We start from the raw sequence: 20,959 nt of genomic DNA, 5'->3' as shown, positions 1-20,959 counted from the left end.
ATTTGAAAATTTCCACAGAAATTGCAGTAAGTCCCTCAGAACACTTTTTAACAGGTGTACCTGATGGTGGTAGGAGGTAGGAAGTCTTCATGGAGGAAATGTTTACTTTCTCACTGGATTAGGTTTTAATTGCTCAGATGAAGTTTTTATGAAAACTTAGCTGAGTACCATATGAGAGCTGCAGGAAACTGAGGACCTCCCTCAGAGATCACCCATATTGTCCATCAAAGAATCATGACAATTCTTGCCCTACACAGCCAGAAGTAGTAAAATGAAGGGCAATCCCTATGCAGTGCTGGACTGTAAAGTTTTAATCAATGTTGGAAAATGGCTACTCTTGAAAAAATGTATTAAAGATTAAAAAGATGGAATAATCATCGCCACACAATTTTATCTTGGACAAATTGGAAAAAGAAACATAGTCAGACAAAAAATTTACCCACAAATCCTGAGTCAAGTTCCCACTCTCAGCTTTCACATCAACATGGGAAAAGTCAGGTGGACTAGGAACAGCATTCAGCTCAGTAATTCAAAACCCTAAATAGAAGCCAAGAAAAAAGTTGTGGTTGCTGTGGGAACCACAATCTTGAATTTCATGGATTTTAAATTCATAAATGTTCATCTGAAACATTTAAGTGTTTTTCATTAAGTTATTCAGTTAAATTCTCTACGCTAAGTACTAAAGAAATTAGGAAAAACAAACAACCACAATTATCTCATGCACCCTAAACATTTCACATATTAAAATATTAAAAACCAGAACATTTACTGAGCACCATTTTTTCCTCAATTAAGTTACTACATAATGATTATACAAAATGTACCCTTGATAATTTCTAACACTGATATTAACCATGGTAAATCTGTGATGGGATTTCTTAATGTACAAACCAGCTCATTTTAATTGTCAATGTGCCTGATTCAGGGGTTTTATTTATTTTAAACAATGATGTAACTTCATATACAACTTACTCTCTGCTCAACAAAAAATCAATGTAGTTAAAAGAAGGCTTCAGGTAGGTATATAAAGTAGGAAACAGTACTTAACTCTGCATATTTGACTTATGCCTAGGTTTGAGCTCTTCATTTTAAGAGCCAGTAAAATGAAGAGGCAGGCCTATGAAACCTAAACTAGGTCATTTAAGCTGAAAGAAAGACTATAGTTATATTAAAAAGTCTATTTCAATGAGGGAAGCTTTAGAGGATTAGACATTATGAGTACACCTAGTACTAAAAACCAAAAAACATTTGCAAAACTTTTGTAACTTTTTAAATTGAAGTAATTTGAAGTTATGAATAAGATTTCCCTCTGTGCTCAACACACTTTACCAGCTAAATATTTTTATGCTTTCAAGGACACATATTTCAAATTGCAGCATCTCTCTTTTGTAAAAAAATCTTTCACCTAGAGACGTCCCCTATTTTGCCTGAAATGTAGTCAAAATTTTTTTTAACAAAAGAAAAACCCATAACAACCCTTAAAATTAAAGAAATTTATAAAGAAATGTATTCTAAAATTCAAAGATACTTCCTAGTCTATCTTTCAGCAGTTGATGACTTACTTAATACATAGAAGCACTCTCCCACTACGTAATGCTATTAATACAGTAAAAAGGGAAATATTATTTAGCACTTGAACAAGCCCCTTGAGGCTGTAAGCTGCTGGTCCCTGCTCGACCACGGACCTCCACAGGCTCCAGAGTCACAGCCTCACCACGGTGCTCACCAGAGGCTGCAAGAGAATCTCTGTTCCAGTTGAAGTTGCCCTTATGTATTTTTTCTCCCTTCTCAAATCTGTTACTCCAAAGGCACTTCCACAGCTACTGATGAGTTCAGCCTTGCCAAGCAGCAGGTCTGCCCTGGAGCTGCTGCCATTGGCTCCACCAGACACGGGGGAAGCTTCCAGCAGCTTCTCAGAGAAGCCAGCCCTGCAGCTCCACTGCCCACACAGACCCAACACAGCTGCAAGAGTCTCACTGACACAAACACAACGTGCATGACCTTTACAAGACCTCTCTGTGTGAGTCTCCAGAGCACCTTCTAACAGCAGAAAGATTTAAACATGAATCCTTTTACCAAGTCTTACATCTCAAAGACCATGTTCAGGGGCTGTTCTCACAAGAGGCTCACCCCAGGGCAGCAGAAGCAGATCTGGGCTGGGCTCTGGAGCAGCCAATTCCCTCCCCTGCAGCCACCCCAGCCTTGTCCTTCACCTGCCCAACTCCTGCTCTCTCTCCCCCCTCAGAGAGAAACTCTGGAACAAGACAAGTGCAACCAGATGCCTTCCTCCCCTGAGGCTTGGCCACTTCTTTGGTTTTCCTAAGTACTCAGTTGTTAATGTGTCCTAGCAACTTATGGGAAAAAATTCTATAAGTAAAAAGGAACAAAAGGAAAGAAACTTAACCCCCAACAATCACAAAAATTAATCAACGCTTCCTGACATATAATTTGGCAACACTTAACACATGACAGTAAGATTTGCCCTATAAGGTCACTTACATGATAAAACATTTAAGACAATTTCATTTCTGGAAATTCTTCACACAATAATGCAGAAGCATTTAGTTTAGAGATAAATAGCTAAGTCCACATTTTGAATCTTTCTTTTTGGGTCTTCTTAACTGCTTGGCTATCTTTCTTACTATCAGACTTTTCTGAAGGGCCAAAACTGCATTTCAATTTTATGACAGGGAATAAAAAGCAGTTGTTCTGATTTCTCTGTACTCTGAAATCCAGTGATATATTTTATATATACACAGTAGTGTCTGGTAGCAAATGTTTTTCAATTGAAATGTGGCATAGTTATGGAAAGAAAAACTAATATAAACATTCCTAAATTGTTTCTGTTTCATAAACTTTGATACGACAACTCTACTCAATCCTTTAAGCCTTTACACATTTAAGGATAGGTTTTGCAAAGCTTTAGTAAGAAAGAGATTATTGGTCAAGTAAATAATCCCCTTTTGTCCTAATTTAAATCCTAGGAAAAGCATGGAGAAGAACATCACTAGACACCTAGATAAATGACATTGTGATGGATTTAGGTCTTATTTTATTTTGCTGTGCACCTGGAACACGGTCTTATACAGAAAACATAGAAAGGTTTTCACCTACCTGTGTATGTATATTTAGATATGAAAAACCATCATAACTACCAGAACAACATTGGAGCCACAACTTACACCAATGAAGGCTTCAAGCATCTGCTGCTTGTTGCTCTTCAGCCCAGCCTTTTATGCCCTCCTGTTGATGCCCTGCCCCTGTGTGCCCTCTGCTCCCTGTGTGATTGCTCAGCACCCCTGGGCACTCCATGGCCCCTCACCTTCAATAGCATTCACCTGTCCTGCACAGCTGCACCAATCTGGGATCAGCCACAGCCCCACTCCAATCACGACACGCCCTGTGCCTACACACAACAGACAAAGACTTTCCTCGATGTACAATTTCTTATGAACTTTCAGACTGTGGTAACTGTTACACAGAGTATTTCTAATTTTTTTAAAAGGGAGCCAGTCATATATTATTGCTCTTTAGATGAGTTAAAATGGTGCATAAAACTGCTTGAGGCAGATTAAATGCCTAAAGCACATCCATATTTTGGACTGCATATTAAGTCCAAAGACTAATCCTTATTATGTTCCCACGAGCACTGAACAGATTACATAACTTCTACATCCATACTGCCAGCTCTCCAGGAATGAACAAGCTCCAATATAGGAGCTGGACAGCTCTGGGTACAGGAAAAACTGTTCTCATGCAGCTTTTCTGTCACCTCACTACATAACAGATTTGACACCCTTATTTATGGAGGCACTGACCACAAACTTAGGATAAAATTATTCTAGAAGGCATAATGGAAACAACACATTTCTGTTGAAGCAGAAACTGAACCTGGTTTCCTTGAATCATATCTTCTGTTATCTTTCAGTCCCTCTTTTTATATAAACATTGTATGTACTGCACAGGTTATACATATATATATGCCCATTTCAATTTATCATAACATCACAAAATTGACTTACAAACACTTCTATAATTGAGCATTGAAAAGTAGTTTTTATCATGCAGTTATTATGATTCTTTCTTGGATTGTTAGTTTTGGTTCAGCTCTTCATTTGTCACTTCCCTGTATTGCAGCATAGAATATAAATACATTGGTTTTTATATATAACTTCTGTACTAACCGGATTCAGGATACATTCAGAATACAAGGTATCTGTCACAGCAAAATTGTTAATTATCTAGGAAAGGTTTCATGTCCTGCTAAGAAAGATGAGTTATTATGCACAAATCCTCATAATTAATCTAAGGGGGAAAAAAACAGAATTGAAAAAAGAATAAATTAGTTTGTGATGTTTTACTTGCTACTGAGTGTTACTTTTGTTCTTATTTCAACGCAGTAATCTCCACCTTCTGTGTCTCCCACCAGAGGTGGGAGGGGATTGAGTGAGTCAGAAAGAGGGGTATTCCATTATGCCTGAAACCTCAAAGTTCACGTTGTATGTTACAGAAGCTCAACAATTATCACTTGGATTGAATGTACCACTTCCTCAAACTAAAAACACTACTTACCACCTAAAACTGGCAGAGGAAAAATAACACAAATCCATAATGTCCTTGATCCCATTTATCCCATTTATTTATGTGTAATTAACAAAGGTGTAATACATTGACTTTTTACTTCATAAATCAATTAACATCATTAACTAAGCTTGACTGACAGATTTATGGCCTCAGCTATAGCCAACTGAAATAAAAGAGAAGCTTTCCACTGAAGTCCTTTATTTGATGCCTGTTAATCTCCTTCACTCAAGAAAATTTTGTCTACAAACAACTCAGGAAGAGGAGAAAGCCATTTGGCCTACATTTCTACACTGCCTAATTAAAAATTCACCACATTCACTTAATTCCACTTTCTTTCATGTTCTCAGGAGAGCAGTTTGAAAATATTCACTAAGATGATGATACCCATTAAACAGCCTTCTTTTCAAACTCCATGAAACTGCCAGAGTACCTACAAAAGCATCGGTTTAACCTATCTGGTGATCAAAGCTGAAGCTGCAATATTCCTTTTTCAGGTTTATTTTTTACTTCCCCTCCCCATCTACATCCAGACTCAGGATTAAACTGAAAATTTTAGACTTGGAGACAAATTCTTACCCACATAAACACAATACTTAAGGACCAACAAACTGTATTTTGAAGGTATACAGGCCACTTTGTCACATGCACCTTTTAACTGTCCCTTATTTCTCTTCATGAATCTAACAGATAATGCTGATATAAAAATAAGGCAATTCTTATTACTGACCTCTGGCAGTACTGTTTTAAATACTGTTTTCTTTCTTGCCTGTAACTGACTAACCTAATCAGTTACATTTCTATAACTTCTATAACTGCGAATAACTTAACAGATTTCACTCATCTAATTTGGGATTGACTCAACATAGGCAAATTCATTAATCAAGTTAGTAAAGGGCAACTCTGTAAATACTTTATCTTCCACGAGCATAGCTGTAGCCAGAAGAGAAGAAACATCCACACCAAAATGTAACACAATTTTGAAAACTCAAAAGAATCAATCTATCTTCTCCTGTGTTGCCGAGCCCTCCACGTATCTTTTCAGGTTAAAACTAAGTAATGGGACTGAAAACCAGCATCATTTATTATGAGAAAGAATTACTGCTGACATATATAAATACACAACAATATCAGCATGCCTATGTGTAAGCAATTCACATACATAATAAAATAGAGCAATATATTAAAAATAGAGCAGGGTATTAAAAAAAAAAAGAAAATAAGGAAATTATAACAGTAAAATCTTCTAGTATCCATCCTCGCCAACCAATTACGCTAGGAAAGGGCAGCAGCTTTAACTGGAATCTTACTAAGACTTGATTTTCTTATATAATCTTCATGCCAAATTTTTGGTCTGTGCCATGATTTTGGAATATCTGGTTTTGAAGAAGTGTCAATTTCACTATTTCCAGTAGTTACCTACTCAGGAAACCTTGAGAAGCCCTCTTATCTATCATGTATTTTAGGCATCAAGAAAATTCAATGCTAAATTATGTGAGAGGTGAGCAGACCTAGCTTTCTGAAAGAAGATATCTTGATATCTCTCATTCAGCATGAAGATATGATTTCTAGTTTGATGTTCATCAACTGTAAGCAAAAATATCTTTCATAGTAGTTGCACAAGGGGCAGAAATATCTTTGTGTCCGTATGGGTAACATAGATGGCAACTACCTCATCCTGGAACTTGTAAATTACTACCCAAGTGTGTATTTACAGATTCAATTTGCAGTTATGAGATTATTCCAAGAATAACTTTTTTCCTACTTACTCTGACTTAATTACAATGTCAAAATGGTAGCAAAGCAGTACAAATATGGCTATTTTCTCCATTACTTTTTTTTTGCTTCCCAAATTGTAACACTTTTTGTATGTAAACGTCTAAAGCAAATACACAAAATATCTAAAAATCCCAACAATAGAACTGCAGCCACAATAATAGTGAATGACATGACTGTATAGGAAAAACAAGTGAATAATAACAACTTTAAAGGAATTTCAAGTACATTGTTCAAAATTATTGTTTTATGAATAATTGTTATGGGAAAAGGATACACTCAATATATGACACTTCTCTGTCTTCCATCCCTACTTTTAGTCTAAAAGGTGAGACAGTATCAGGAAATTTATGACAGCACACATTTCTTTAGTCACATTTAGTCTCCTCTTTAAAAAAAAATGGAAGTTCAGGGTAAGTATGGCCTTTCCACACTTAAATACTGTGAGAGTAATCAAAGAATCAGTAAATTGTCATTATTTCAGTTCAGACAACAACTTACCTAAAAATGGATCACCATATTCTGTATTAGACAGCTTAAGCAAGTTGCTTTCCAAAGTCTCCATCACTTTAGCTGAAATAAATGCAATATCTGTATCAACACTGACATGTATTTTCTAAGTAAAAAAATCTTTACTGTAAAAAAACACTTTTCAAAGCTGTCAGTAACTCAAATAAAACACTTAGGACTGAAATTTTGAAGAGCATGTTCTATCAATAGAAAAAAGAGCAATATCACTTTAATGAAGACTTTCTCTCTATTACTAAGAGAAGTTTAACTCAATAAAATAACTCACTAGAACAACAATTAGTGCCTAGTGTCTATCAACATTAAGGAAAGACTTATCAAAATCTACTACCAGATGAGTTAATTTATTCTACAAAGCTTCACACACATCTGGCAATAGAGGATGGCAAGGGTTGGCAACAGGTGACACACAGTGATTGGGATTCCAACTATACTAGTTTCTCTGATAAGGCATGTGTATCTGTTAAATTAGAAATCTTAAAATAAAAGTAGTTCCTTATCCCACACGAGCTAAAATTCAGAAGGATTTTCTCCGTTCATTTTCATTCTTTCCATACAGCTCTTCCCTGATTCTACTGTTTGTGAATGAATGCATCCCCTTCTACATGTTCATATATAAAGACTTTTTTTTGCCTAAAGCCTAATATTTATCCTTTCTTTCTCCTCTAGGACAGACTACAGAAACCTTCATACTTTTCTCCAGCATAAATGAGCAAGACTTTCTTGTCTTATTACCAGTGAGAAGGAAATAATGTCATCATTGAGAAAAATAAAAATTAGTTTAAAACTCACTTCAAGCATTATAAAGATCCACTCAAGAACCTGTTAATACAGTATGTGTAGGTGTTTTCTGCAAAAACATTTCTTCAACAAACCATAGATATCTAAATAAATCAGAGTTTATCAGAGCTGGAGCAAACCCCTGAAAGAGAAAAACCTCCTACCTCGTTCTGACACTACATCCACTGCAGCTGCCGACGTCCCTGCACTCAAAGGCTGGGGCTGGAGCTGCGGCTGCACACGGTTGGGCTGCAGAAATGAGGAATGCTTGCTCAGGCTCTGAGGATGTGTTTGGCTCTGGGCAAGGCATGGCATAGATCTTCTAGAAGGTTTTAATGGGTGCTCTTTCACTGTCTCGCTCTTGCTTGTATTCATACCTGTAGTAGCCAAAAGAACAATAACATAATAAGCTCTAGCATCTTGGGCCATGACAAAGAAAGATGGCTAATTATGAATCCACTTAATAAGCTACTCCTCAACTAAACAAAAATGCTGTGCTAAAAGGTTTGAAGTTATCAAAAAAACAATGTAATGAACTAAAATACAGATGGTAATAGTATTCCATTCTGTAAATTATTTACATTCTCCTTTCAAAGCTACAAAAATTTCACCTTCACCATTATGGAAATAAATTAATGTTCTTAATCCTTTGACCTGTTGGGTAACCTTTGTGAAAAAACACTGTAGAACTGTGGTGGTGTTTGAGGGCCCCCAGGACAAGGGAAGAGATGAGAATCTTGACTCCGTGTTTCAGAAGGCTGATTTATTATTTTATGATATTATGTTATATTAAAAGAAAATTACATACTAAAACTATACTAAAGAAAGAGAAAGCATACATCAGAAGCTAGAAAAGAATGAATAATAAAATCTTGTGACTGTTCACAGCCTTGACACAGCTGGTTGTCATTGGTCATCAAGTAAAAACAATTCACATGCTGGGTAAACAATGCTCCAAATCACATTTCAATGTAACAACACATGGAGAAGCTGAAGCTTTCCAGCTTCTCAGGAGAAAAGGTCCTAGTGAAAGGATTTTTCAGAAAATATGTCTGTGACATAGAACAACAAACAAATGTGGCAAAAAAGACCCTAAAAATTCCAGGGTCAGTTAGAACAAAGCAGCTGTGACAATGATTTGTCTCCTAAGAGTTGTTTCTGAGAGACCCAGAAATTAAGCAGCTTTCCTAAGTTTACATGGAAGAAAAACTCATTATTGTTATATACCTCCTGAATCAATACAGAGCAATGACACACAATCCTTGTAGAAGTTAATTCAACACAGAGCAAAACCAAAGTCCAGTAGTGTAGTCAGTCTCTTTCACTGTACTGTTTCTCTGCTCGACAGAACAATTTACTTCATACACAGGTAAGCATCTGTTTCCTCAGAAGATACCATAGGTCTTTAAATAAGTATGTGCAAAAAGAACTCTGCTTCTTAGTAAAAAGGCTGCTTTGTGCCAGCAGAGAACACAGCAGGCACTGGGCCTTGACAGTGCCTTGTTCAGAGCAGAGCAATGCCTCACACGTCTGTTGTGCTACCTGGAAGGTTTCCAGGGAGTCTCCTTTATAGTTCTTCCTAAATGGACATTTATTAGACAAAAATCTGCAGCAGCTAGACACAGCAATGGGTAATACAGAATAACATATAAAGACATATACTTCGTAATTGTTCTGGAGAGTTTCAGTGATCGATTTCTTAAGCAGGGATAGGCTGCCAGTAACTATGGACCCCACTGCATAATTATTAGAGTTGCCAAAGAGAAATGGTTCTTCTATCTACACTGGAGTCAGTATGTGTGGCAAGATGAATCACTGTTACCAAAGAAATTTATGATAATGCAAATAACACATACTGACATTCAATTTTAACCCAAATTTAAGTGATACATATAAAAAAAAGAACGTAATTATTTTATGACATAACGCCTCAATTCAAAAGAAAATTATTCCCTTTTGCTCTCTCTTACTCTATATTTCCCTGTGTCTTTTCAAATAGATTCCCTAATATCGTGCTGCTTCTGCTTGAAGAAAGTGAATCACAGCAAAGTAATCTCACAGCAGATTTGCTGTTATTGGTATGAACCACCTTAAAATTTGGAAAAGTTAATTCATACTCTGCTACTGTGCCAGAGTCCAGTTCTGTGATATGCTAGTTTTGATGGCACTTGCTGCTGCATGCAAATGCTTACCCAGCATGAATAGCATGTGGCTGACATCCTGAACTGGATCATGAAATTGAGTTACTGAAATTATTTTCATTCCTTCCTCTCTTTTCCACAGAGTAGTTTTCTAGACTATCTATTTCCAGCTAGAACTTTGGTACAGAGTCCTCGCTTGTTCAGGGATCTTTTCATCTGCAATAGTAGACATGTATACACTTAGCAGAAAAAGCCCAACAGACTTGTTTTTCTATAACAATTTCATTTATTCCTTCTTTTCCTACATAATATTCCTCTGGCAGCTGGCATGAGCATGAAAACAATTATAGCACGAGTGTAGAAACTCCTCATGTTGGCAAAAAAGGTAAAAAACGTTTATGGTTTAATTAGATGCTGCCTTTTTATTTTAGCACTTCTGCCTTGGAAAGTCTTCTTTCCAAGGGGATGCTGGGGATTCCTGTTAAGAGGCAAATCTCTGTGTGGCTCAAAGCCAGAAAAGAGAGCTGCACGACAGCTGTAGAGCCAACAGAGAGCTGAACTACCCAAAGCTGTCTGATAGGTCAGGCAGGAAAGATGGAGCTAGAATATGACAAGCTTTTCTGGTTTTTAAGTTAGTATGCACAATTTAATTGCATGCTCAATACTATACCAATCTAGAAAGACTCGAAATAAAGCAACTTCTCAGAGGCCTTCAGGTTTTGGCCACTAGAAACATAAAGAAAAGTTTTTCTATGCCTCATTCTGTGAAATACAAACTCAAATGATTATTTTGGTACTGTTAAGAAAAGAATTGGTCTTTCATTTGCTCCTTATTTTAGATGAGGAAAGTTTGGCAGCTAGTCCCTATTAATTGTTAACTCAATGCTGGAAGCAAGGCTGGATCAGTGCTAACCTCATAAAGAGCAGCCCAGTAACTATTCCCCATTTAATCCAGCATAAATCTTAGCATCAAAAAGGAGTAGCTTCTATAGAAGCCAAATCATAACACCAGCTTTTGGCCAGTTAATGAGGTACACATCATGTGTGCTGTGCTGCTTGAGGCCTTGCCCTGAACAACATTTGTTGATGATCTACTGACAGAAACAGAAATCGCTTATTTTGGTCACTGCATTTTCAGTCATAACCAATACTGCTCTATATATTTCCTGTTAGATCTGAAAAAAACACCCCTAACCCTCCTCCCTCCCCTCCAACCCTATCTCCACATTTCATTTACAGAGACAGACCTATTTGTGGTTTATAACAACTGCCAAGCTCTTGGTCGTATTATTCAATTCCAGTAAGGTTGATTATATTCAGCTGAAAACCTGATGCTAGCAAAACTTCAGTGGAGAATTGCAGGTAGGCAGAAGGTACTCAGGACAATGACCTGGCTAAGGCTTACAGTATTTCCATGGGAAAAGTGCTGCAGTAAAAATGAATAAAAAACTGAGTTTGTGCCAGAAGATATTTCTGGGGGGGGATAGATAGGGGATAGAAAGATATTCTTTTCCCTGTCACAGGGTTATTTGAATGCTTAAGTTATATTTTTAAATCTTGAAAAACTTCTGCAGAAAAGGTGCATGCATTTTACTACTACTTTCAAAACACTCTCCAGAGGGTTTCAAGCATCTGAAGCCTGAAAGGGATCATAACCTCTGGCATCACTAATGGCTACACCAATCAAGTATCTCATTAAAATATTTATTTCTCCTAATTATTAATTTCACTAATTTAAAGTTTATATTTTTTTCACAGTCATCTCATTACTGAAAAACAAAGCACACCAGATGGTTAAAAATGTTTACTGAACAAACAAGGCATCCTAAGGAGCCTCAGCCATATAAGACTTCAGTTGTTCTCAACCAGAGATCTTGGTATCCCCTATTCAGTATGAGCAACACTACTTTTGTTGTGTGGGAATGGCTTTGAACAAAACAAGGAAGAGAAATTCCTTCAAATACTGCAAAACACACTGTGTTTATGTTCCATCAGATAGACTGTAGCTCCATCTGGACCAAGATAAAAACTTAGACTATTCTAAATCTTCACATGATGAAGCAAGCTCAGAATCCTAAGACCAGTATCTTGAAATTTCCTTATTTTACAGATCTACTTTTCACTGTGAAACTCTAGTGTAACTCCCAAGCTTTTTAAAATGGAAGCTTTAAAATTGATCCCTTTTCCCCACAAAGTCAGCTAGTACCAAACTCAAAGCAAAGTAACATGATCTAGAAGCAGAGCCACAATCCATTTCTCTCCTAAACGCATTTGGGTGAGACACAGGTCAGGATGACTTCACATCTGAGGTTACAGCCAAGGGTGAGGAAGAGGCACGCAGGATGCTGATGTGAGACCCAGAAGAACTGATGAGTTGGCATGCCCAGAAGAACAGAGGATGCTCCTTAACCCCAGCTGCCAGTTTGCCCTGGGACAGCCAGGTTTTGCTCTCACACATTTATTTGCTCCCACAAACAAACCGAGGTGCGATTTTGTTGCCCACAGCCAGGTATGAAAGTCACATTGATTTTGGCAGCTTGTGGCTGTACAACTATTGCTCACCTGAGAACCCCTCTGCACATCCTTAGAGCTCTCAATCCTGAAGAGCTGAGCATTTTTTTTGTGTTTGAACTGCAGTGCAGTTTCCTGGTAGCTTTAAGTGACTGCTGAGAGTCAGCATGTGACAAAGGCTGCTTGGAGGAAGGAGCAGGATACAATGGAAAGCCTGATAAAAAGCTTTTTTTTCACCTCCTTCAGCAACCTTTGTAACAAACTCAACTCAGCCACTTGAACATTAGGCCCACGTAGGCAGCTCAATGCTGTGGAGGTGTACAGAGCTATTTTAAAAATCTGTAATTTTACAGTTGTTCTAAATTACAGGGAGAAAGTTGAGATTATTACTAAAGTACTTAAAAACTCTAAAGGTTAAATACCTGAAAAAAAAGTTACCCATGCTCTTTGAAAGCTTGTTATTTAAAGAGAAAATGATATCCTTTCAACAAACACAATTAAGCAAAATGTACAGAACTATGTAACTCTTCTATGTTCATCTTTGCACCTGATTAAGATTTCAATATTACTGGAAGATATTTTTTCTTTGTTCTATATGAGCAATTCTGTAACTTCATTAAGTTATAGAACATTAATGAAATGCATTATGCATTTCATTAATGTTCTATAACTTAATGAAGTTACAGAATTGCTCATACAGAACGCAATTCTTATCTCTCTGCTTCAAAATTAGATGCAAATGCATTTCAACCATTATTTTGTCACTTTTTAAAATATACACTGCATCTCCTTTCATAAAAACATGGAACAGCCTTCCACCAATCTCTGACCTTTGGTGGAAAAATATTTAATTTGCAACAGGTTCATTAGAGGCTGCAGAATAATGCATCCTGCAGGATACATGTCTTAATACATACATATACACACAAGAATTTAGGAGTGAAAAAAGGTCTTTGCTGACAATGCCCTTTGCTGAACACACACCCCCATCACAAATGCATTCAGATTGATCTCATCTTTCACAAATGAAGCATCCTACTGAAACTATCAAGCATATTACAACACTTTAGTGAGCGTTATGAAATACCAAGATGACTCTGATTAATTAAAATTCAGTTAAATCAATTAGATCATCTGAAAGAAAAGACAGGGAATTGCATTTAACAGATGTTATTAAACTCAGACCAACTTATTAATTAGAAATTTGCAGCTTTCATTTCAGATTTGAAAATAGTTCTTATATGCTAAGAAGCTTATCTGACTTTTCTAGTTATGGCAGCAATTAAAAGATACTTTCTCTAGCACAGCAAAACTTGGCTCACCTCCTTTCTTAGAGCACTGTCCATAAAATTATTAAGATTATGGAATTATTAACATGTGGAATTAAATACAAAGGAAACATTCCAACACAAAATCAGAGTCTAAGTTAAATCCACAAAAGATTTTTCTGGAAGTGATTATTGACCTTTTTAAAATTACTTCTTCCATTTCAGGATTTGAAAACCATGTCTATATATGTTAATGCATAAAAGGGGGAAAAAGTAAATACTTTCATTTTTCTAAGGATGTAAAACAAAAATGAATATAATATTAAGAATAGCTGGCACTAAAGAGACTGCAAAAATTGTAATTTGCAATTAACTTATTTCATTTAACATGGAGACTCATATCCCTATTAATTTTTTTCAAAATTTCCTGAAGCACAACTCAGAACAGTAAAACCTGACTCTAAAAAAAAAAGCCCACTCTAAACACCAAGCAGAGCATGTGGGCCTAGTGACCAACCTTTGAAAAGTTGCTTTAGGAAGGGTAAGGATTTATTCTCTTTGTTTTGCTACTAGTAGGACACACGACTTGATTATAGTGCTTTTATTGCTGGCAGCTTTTTAGGCCCAATTAATTCAGTGTGTTGGGTAAAAAGTAAATTAAAATAGCACAGCTCATCTACAGCAGGTGATCTGCCCTTCTTTAAGTCATCTATGCCTTTAGGATCTTCTAATAACAGCCAGAATTCCAAATTAGCAGGCATTTGGTATTTGGAGCCTTGAGACCAAAGTTTGGTGATGACCTGTTACCTATTCAATACTTTACAAGCTTTTGCTTGTAAGGACAAACTGTAAACCTCTCCAGCAGCAAAACCATCCATCACTCACACCAACTGACAGAGCCATGCATACTTCTTTTGAACAGCTGCCTCCTCACTTTGCTGGTGAAACCAATAAAGCAATTTAATTTGGGAATTCATGGCACTGGCTATTTGCTGTAATAACTGGCACTGCACTTCTCAATAGGTTGACTCCCAGTGGTGTCAGCAGTGAAGCCCTTGCAGAAACAAAGGCTGATTCCTTCTTGAGCTACTTTGACAAGTGTGAAGCTAGGAGGTCGAGGGAAGAGATTACTCCTCTCTAGTTGACTCTCCTGCAGCTACATCTCAAACAGCATCCAGCTTTGGGGTGCTCCTGGTAAATAACATGGAAAATATAAATTTTCAGTCCCGCTGAAGTTCCTGAACAGAGCTTCAAAACTTAGGCACAAAAAAGATAAAAGGATGCAAAGGTACGTGCACAGGATGATAAATATAGCTGGAACCAGGGGAGAAAAGATAAGGAGAACTGCGGGGGGGTTTGGGGAAAGTTATGTAACAGGGAGCAACTGCACATGCCCAAAGAAAAAGTTCAAGGAAAGGTTGCCTGTAATATCAAAGCATTCAGTGAATACAACCACCTTGAGAGGACCCCCCAGGGCCATAAAAGTAGCTCCAGTAGGAGGAAGATGCGTGCAAATCGTTTCTAGGAAAGTGATGTTTATGTATTAGGTAGGAAGCACATTGTAATGAATGTGCATGATTATGATGGATAAATACCTAGTGGTGAAGTCTTGTCGCACACATTGGATTGAAGGAGGCAGCCTGCTAACATGTCCTGCACTGATAAAGAATGCCGGCTTCATAATGCTTCCAAAGTTTATTTTCCAGCCCCTTCCAGTATCAGCTCTGTACAGGACACCTCAACATACTGAAGGCAGGGCAATGGAGGGTTACAAAGATGGTTCAGAAGCCAGAGGGCATGGAACGGAAGAGCAGCTGGTGAAGCAGCACTTGACCAGCACAGCCTAACAAACAACTTATCTGCACCTCCAGGCCGCTCTGAACATAATCGCCACCTTAAAAACGAAACTACAGAGACAAAGGAGAGCAACATAGATGCCTCTCCCTATTTCCAAATAAAGTTACAGAACTCTTCTGTCTCCTTTTTGGACATAAACCTCTGACATCATGGATTAGTTTTCCTGAAAAAAGCAAAACAGCATAGAAAAGACACCACGTAGCCAAAACTACATTAATACACATTTCTAGTGGAAACTGTATTCAATAATCACCTAACAATCAGTAAAAAATAATGACAATAGTAGCAACAAAATGGTGTTGCCCCTTTCCCCTCCAGCCCTTGACCTCTGGAAAACAGTGCAATTCAAACGGAGAGAGAAAAGAAAAAGAGGAAATTACCCTAATGAAGATAAAAGAGGCTAAAGTAAACTAAAAGTCCCACAAAATGTACATTTTATGAAGGTATGTGCTTGGAGGATATTCTTGAAGAAATCTATGGAATGTTCTGGACAAATCTTCTGATTTAAAATCAGCTGTTATAATTTCTTTTTGAATATTAATGCTCCCATAATTAGTCTTCTAAACAAAAAATTTGAAAAGGAAATTTGAAAGTGTCAGAGCTTAGCACTGGTATAAATGCTTTTCAAAATTAAAGGGGTAGTTGTTTTGAAAGCATTTCTTATTTTTATCCCTTGTTAAAGGGAAAAAATACTGAAAAACCATTTTAATCCATTACTTGGTGCCTTGCTTTGCCTCCTTTCCATTCCAGGCTGCAAGAAATTTGAATTCCTTCTGCTTGGGCAGAAAAGACTGCCAGGAAATACCTATGATGGCTACAGGTATGAAATTAATAATGTTAATAGACTGTACATGAACTGAATGATGGCATTAGTAAGCCCCTAAGATAACACTCCAGAACCAACATGCCAAAACTGAACAAACAGCCACAAGGGGCAACCAAGAGGGAAAACAGCCCAGTCAGGCTGACAAACAGATCACTGTCACCATGACATGAAAAATCATTTTTCTCTCTAAAGAAACTCCTTCCATTAAAGTACAAGCATTTATGAATGCATATTTCAAAATTAAATTATTTTATGCCTCAGCTTGAATACAAGTCAATCTCAGGTTTATTTTGAGATTTCCTACAATATAAAGTAATAAAAAGTTGTAGATGCTCCTTTCCAACACCACAAAAGAATAGAAAGTTTTGATTAGTCTCTACCAACACATTTTATTTAATTCAAAGTAATATCCTAAAAGGTGTTTGCCTGTGGTTCTGGTTGGTGTTGTTGCCAGGGTTGTTTCTCTTGTTACACATAAATATACAATAAAGAACTGTTATTCCTTTCCCCATACCTTTGCCTGAAAACCCTGTAATTTCAAAGTTATAATAGTTTAGAGAGAAGGATTTCCATTCCAAGGGAGGTTCTCACCTTCCTTAGAAGACACCTGTCCTTTAAACCAGACAACAAAATAGCCCATAATGAAGAACAGACTTCTCCAACAAAACAAAACAAAAAACCAGACAACAAAACAGCCCATAATGAAGAACAGACTTCTCCAACAAAACAAAACAAAAAAAAAAACAAACCAAAAAAACAACAAAAAAAAACAAACCAAAACCAAACAATAATAAAACCAAAACAAACAAACAACCAACCAAAAATCCCCCCAAAAAACCCTTAATGCCTCAGGAAAACTAATTCATTAAAAGCACTATCTCCATTAGTTTAATGAACCAGAAAGATAAGAAATATTATATAAGTTAGAGACCTTCTGGATTATAAAGAGAATTGATAAAGCTACTAAACAAACAGCAAGGAGTACAGAAATTTTTGAGCAAGACTAATTCTACTGAAGCAGACAGGCAGAGAATAGAATATGACATCTCAAACATATTTTAACTCCAGAGCTTGCCATCACCACAAGAGCTCTCTGGAGCATACGTGACTAGCGACAATTCTTGTGTAACTGTGATGTACTTAAAAATTTTTCAATGCAGATTTGAGTGAGCTCTGAATTCCTTCATTTGCGCATCCTTCTTGTGCTAGGGTGCTGTGAAACTTTCAGGCAACCCCAACAAGGGAAGAGATGAAAATCTTGACTCCATGTTTCAGAAGGCTGATTTATTATTTTATGATATATATTAAAAGAAAATTATATATTAAAACTATACTAAAAGAGAGAGGAGACCTCAGAAGGTTACAAAGGAAGAAATGAATAATAAAATCTTGGGACTGCTCACAGCCTCGACTGTGGCTGGCTGTCATTGGTCATCAAGTAAAAACAATTCACATGCTGGGTAAACAATTCTCCAAATCACATTCCAATGTAGCAAAACATGGAGAAGCTGAAGCTTCCCAGCTTCACAGGAGAAAAGATCCTAGTGAAAGGATTTTTCAGAAAATATGTGTGTGACAGGGTGCCACACAAGAATCCATTAAGAGCAACAGACAAGATGCAACAAAACACGTGTTGGCCATGTTTTTACTGACAAAATCAATGAAAACCCTATGAACAGTGGCAATTTGTTGTTCAAAAGGGATTTCTGCAGATACTCTTCAAAGCACACTTCCTTCTCCTGAGTTACTGATGGATTCTAACTCAGCAGGCTTTCACAATATCTTTTTTCCCACTCCCAAGATCCTACCTTTAAGCAGAGCAAACAGTTACATAATAGTAAGGTTATTTGCCTGATGTATGAATATTAGACAGGACCCAAAGGGAAAACCTAATGTACCAGTTTCTTCAAAACCTCACTTAAATCCTCAAATATACTGTCAATTAAACTGTGACTTCACCAGTCAGAAAAATGAACAATTCTTCCCTTAAGTAACTGTGCTGGCTAAAAGCCCTCACGAGACCGATGAGAATCCAAATTGAGGCAGACTCAGACTCTCTTTCTGAGAAAACAGTGATGAATTTGCATTCATTGTAGCTCAGAGTTGTTAAAACAGATTGCTGTACACTGAAGTTTGGTGCTAAGTTCACCTGTCTCTAATAAATAATCTACTGTAACATAGGCTGTAGAATATATAGAACTGACCTAACTCCAGAACCAGTGTGGTAAAGATTTGTAATCTGGGTAATACATATACATATATATGTATAATATTACAATGCTTTCTGCAAATGTCCTTGCATGTTTGACTCAAGACAACACAGACACTCTCTTCAGTTAAGACAGGCCAAAGCAGAAAACAAGTAATGTCCATGTTGCTCAGCAAACTTGTGAATTTAGCACATCCACTTTCTGCTATCATGCTATGTCTAAAATATGGATGGCTGGGGTTTTTTTCATTACTTTCCCAGTTTCTACTTAGCCATCTGCATTAACTGTCATGCAAGGCTTTTGGTACTGTTAGCTAAGACAGTGTTTCAATTTCTCACAGTTATTGGAACTTCAAAATACCTCTAATCATAAAATATGCTGACTAGTCTTGATTTTGAAACAAAAAATTATATATTCAAAATGCTACTACAACAGAATATAAACTGAAAGGGCTGTTTCATTTATACTCATATAGCAGATTTCAAAAATGACAAAAAGCCGAATAAATAAAGCAAAATATGGAAACTTCAGAAGATCAGAAACTTGCAACTTTGTGGTATACCCAATGAAATATAACTGACAAGGGTTCTAAAGAAAATGAGTGGTGGCTAGGGTTGCTATTTTCACAGGTCCTTACTCAGGAAATTTTGAAAAGCTGTGGAATAGGTACAAGGTTTGTCCACAGATACAACTATATCAAGCTATACTTAAAACAGAATGTAGGAAGTTAATGCCCAGACATCTAATCACAGCAACATCATCATCTTTAGCTATAGAGAGTTATGCAACATCCCAAAATCTTCTGATATCCTTAAGTTTCTCATTTCAAATATCCATTCAGTGAAAAAAAAAAAGTTACTTTTTTCTACAGCACTCATATACCTGCATAATATAAAGTTGAATATGTCATGTTTAGTGATTGTTTTCAAAAAGCTCTATATTTTTTCAAGTTACAACCCACAACAGTATAATCTGGAATAAAAAGACATACTATGGGCCCTTCAAAGGTGTCTGAGTGAAAAAGATGGAGTGCATCCTAGGCTGAGCAGTTTTATCAGGCAAAAGAAGTGAGAGAAAATATAGCCTTATTAAACATTGGACCTTGCCTTTCAGTGCCCTGAAAAAACATTTTAAGTAACACTATTTAAATATAGTATTGTTTCAAGGGATTGTACTAATAACTGCATTGCTCTCAGCTTTCAGAGTCAAGATGAGTATGGCACTGAAGTTTTCTCTGTGTGTTAGTGCTCCTTGGAATGGAAACTGAAGAGCTGAGGCCAAAAAAATTGCTTCATTCACACTGACATGAAAACTTGGCCTTTCTGCTCTGAAGAACAGTGGCAGAGGGTCACAGTCTGTCATAAATTTTTGTGTGACAGAATTCCATCTTCTAGTAATTTCAGCAGTCTCTTCAGATTATTAAATTCACTAGGTTTACTCATGCCACAGAAGCACCAAACATTCTTGGATTAGTCTCCATGAGATTCTTAATCACAAGTCCAAGTTCCTGAATACTGAAAACTCTGGAGCAATATAAAATGTGATGTTTACAAATTCTCATTGAAATTCACAAGAAATGAAAGTCAGTTTCACGTGCTGTTATATAAAGAATGCAGGTCACTAAGAGCTTAAAATCTGAGTAAAGGAACCATAAGGGAAAGCTTTACTCCACAACAACAGTGCTTCTCAAAGTAGCTCCAAGTGATTTAACAAGAGAGTCCATGAAGCAACAAGCTTCCCAGTGAAGGCAGAGCTATTCAAGATTCTCCATCCTCAATCCCTCTAAATCACACTACAACTTCAAGTAGCAATATATAAATGAAACAAAATATTTGGCAGAGATAAGAATTGGAATGCATCTAAAAATGCATCTTTTATGAACATGCCTGATTTCTTCAGAAGTCTCAATTCAAGTTATTCCAAGATAAATCCTTTGAGAGGCTAAATCAGTGCTCTCAAAGACTTAATGAGTATTGAAATTGATGAACTTCTTCCTGCCTCATTGAACCAGGAAACACTGAGCTCCTTGACCAGACACCTGAGAAGGCACCAGATTTCAATCTGCAGTCCACATTCTAAATCTCATACACCAAGATGAAAGCAACTTCATTCTAAAGCACAAAACACGTTTTATTTTTCCCAGCATTGAACTCCTTCATTAAAAAGCTTTGATAGAGGTATTAAAAAAACAACACTATTCAGTAAAAGCACCCTGCAAAGTATGCAGGAAAGTGTAGTCTGTGTACTGGCATAAAAGTGCTAGACATTTAAAATTTTAAGCATAGCAACTGCCTTGATCTACACCTTAAACACAGGTTTATTCAAACCCACCCACCAAGTATCTGTTACCAGAGCCCATTGCAAATCATGTTGCCTTTCCTTCTGAAGAACTCAAGTTTTCAGTAGAGTACCCTAATAAAACAAGCATTTGCTTGGCACACACCTACTATGGAAAGCACAAAAATCTACCCTAAGGCTGCA

At 36.8% G+C, this 20,959-nt stretch overlaps 1 protein-coding gene across 4 annotated transcripts in view; it reads right to left on the bottom strand.

The window, feature by feature from the left end:
- Positions 1–20,959, bottom strand: part of ANO3 (anoctamin 3) — a 91,889-nt gene that overhangs the window by 65,258 nt on the left and 5,672 nt on the right. For 3 of the 4 annotated variants that reach the window (XM_077179571.1, XM_077179570.1, XM_054634876.2), the window contains exons 2-3: positions 7,830–8,042; positions 6,859–6,930 (exon numbers count right to left, since the gene is read on the bottom strand). In XM_077179571.1, the coding sequence (XP_077035686.1) occupies positions 6,859–6,930; positions 7,830–8,040 (283 nt within the window). In that variant the 5' untranslated portion in view covers positions 8,041–8,042. Of the gene's footprint in view, positions 1–439; positions 537–6,858; positions 6,931–7,829; positions 8,043–20,959 lie in introns of those variants that run through there. The other variant, XM_077179572.1, reaches the window with a different exon arrangement.

The sequence above is a fragment of the Agelaius phoeniceus genome, chromosome 6, assembly GCF_051311805.1.
Source record: "Agelaius phoeniceus isolate bAgePho1 chromosome 6, bAgePho1.hap1, whole genome shotgun sequence".
Taxonomy (NCBI): Eukaryota; Metazoa; Chordata; class Aves; order Passeriformes; family Icteridae; genus Agelaius; species Agelaius phoeniceus.
This window is presented reverse-complemented; position numbering and strand designations above follow the sequence as displayed.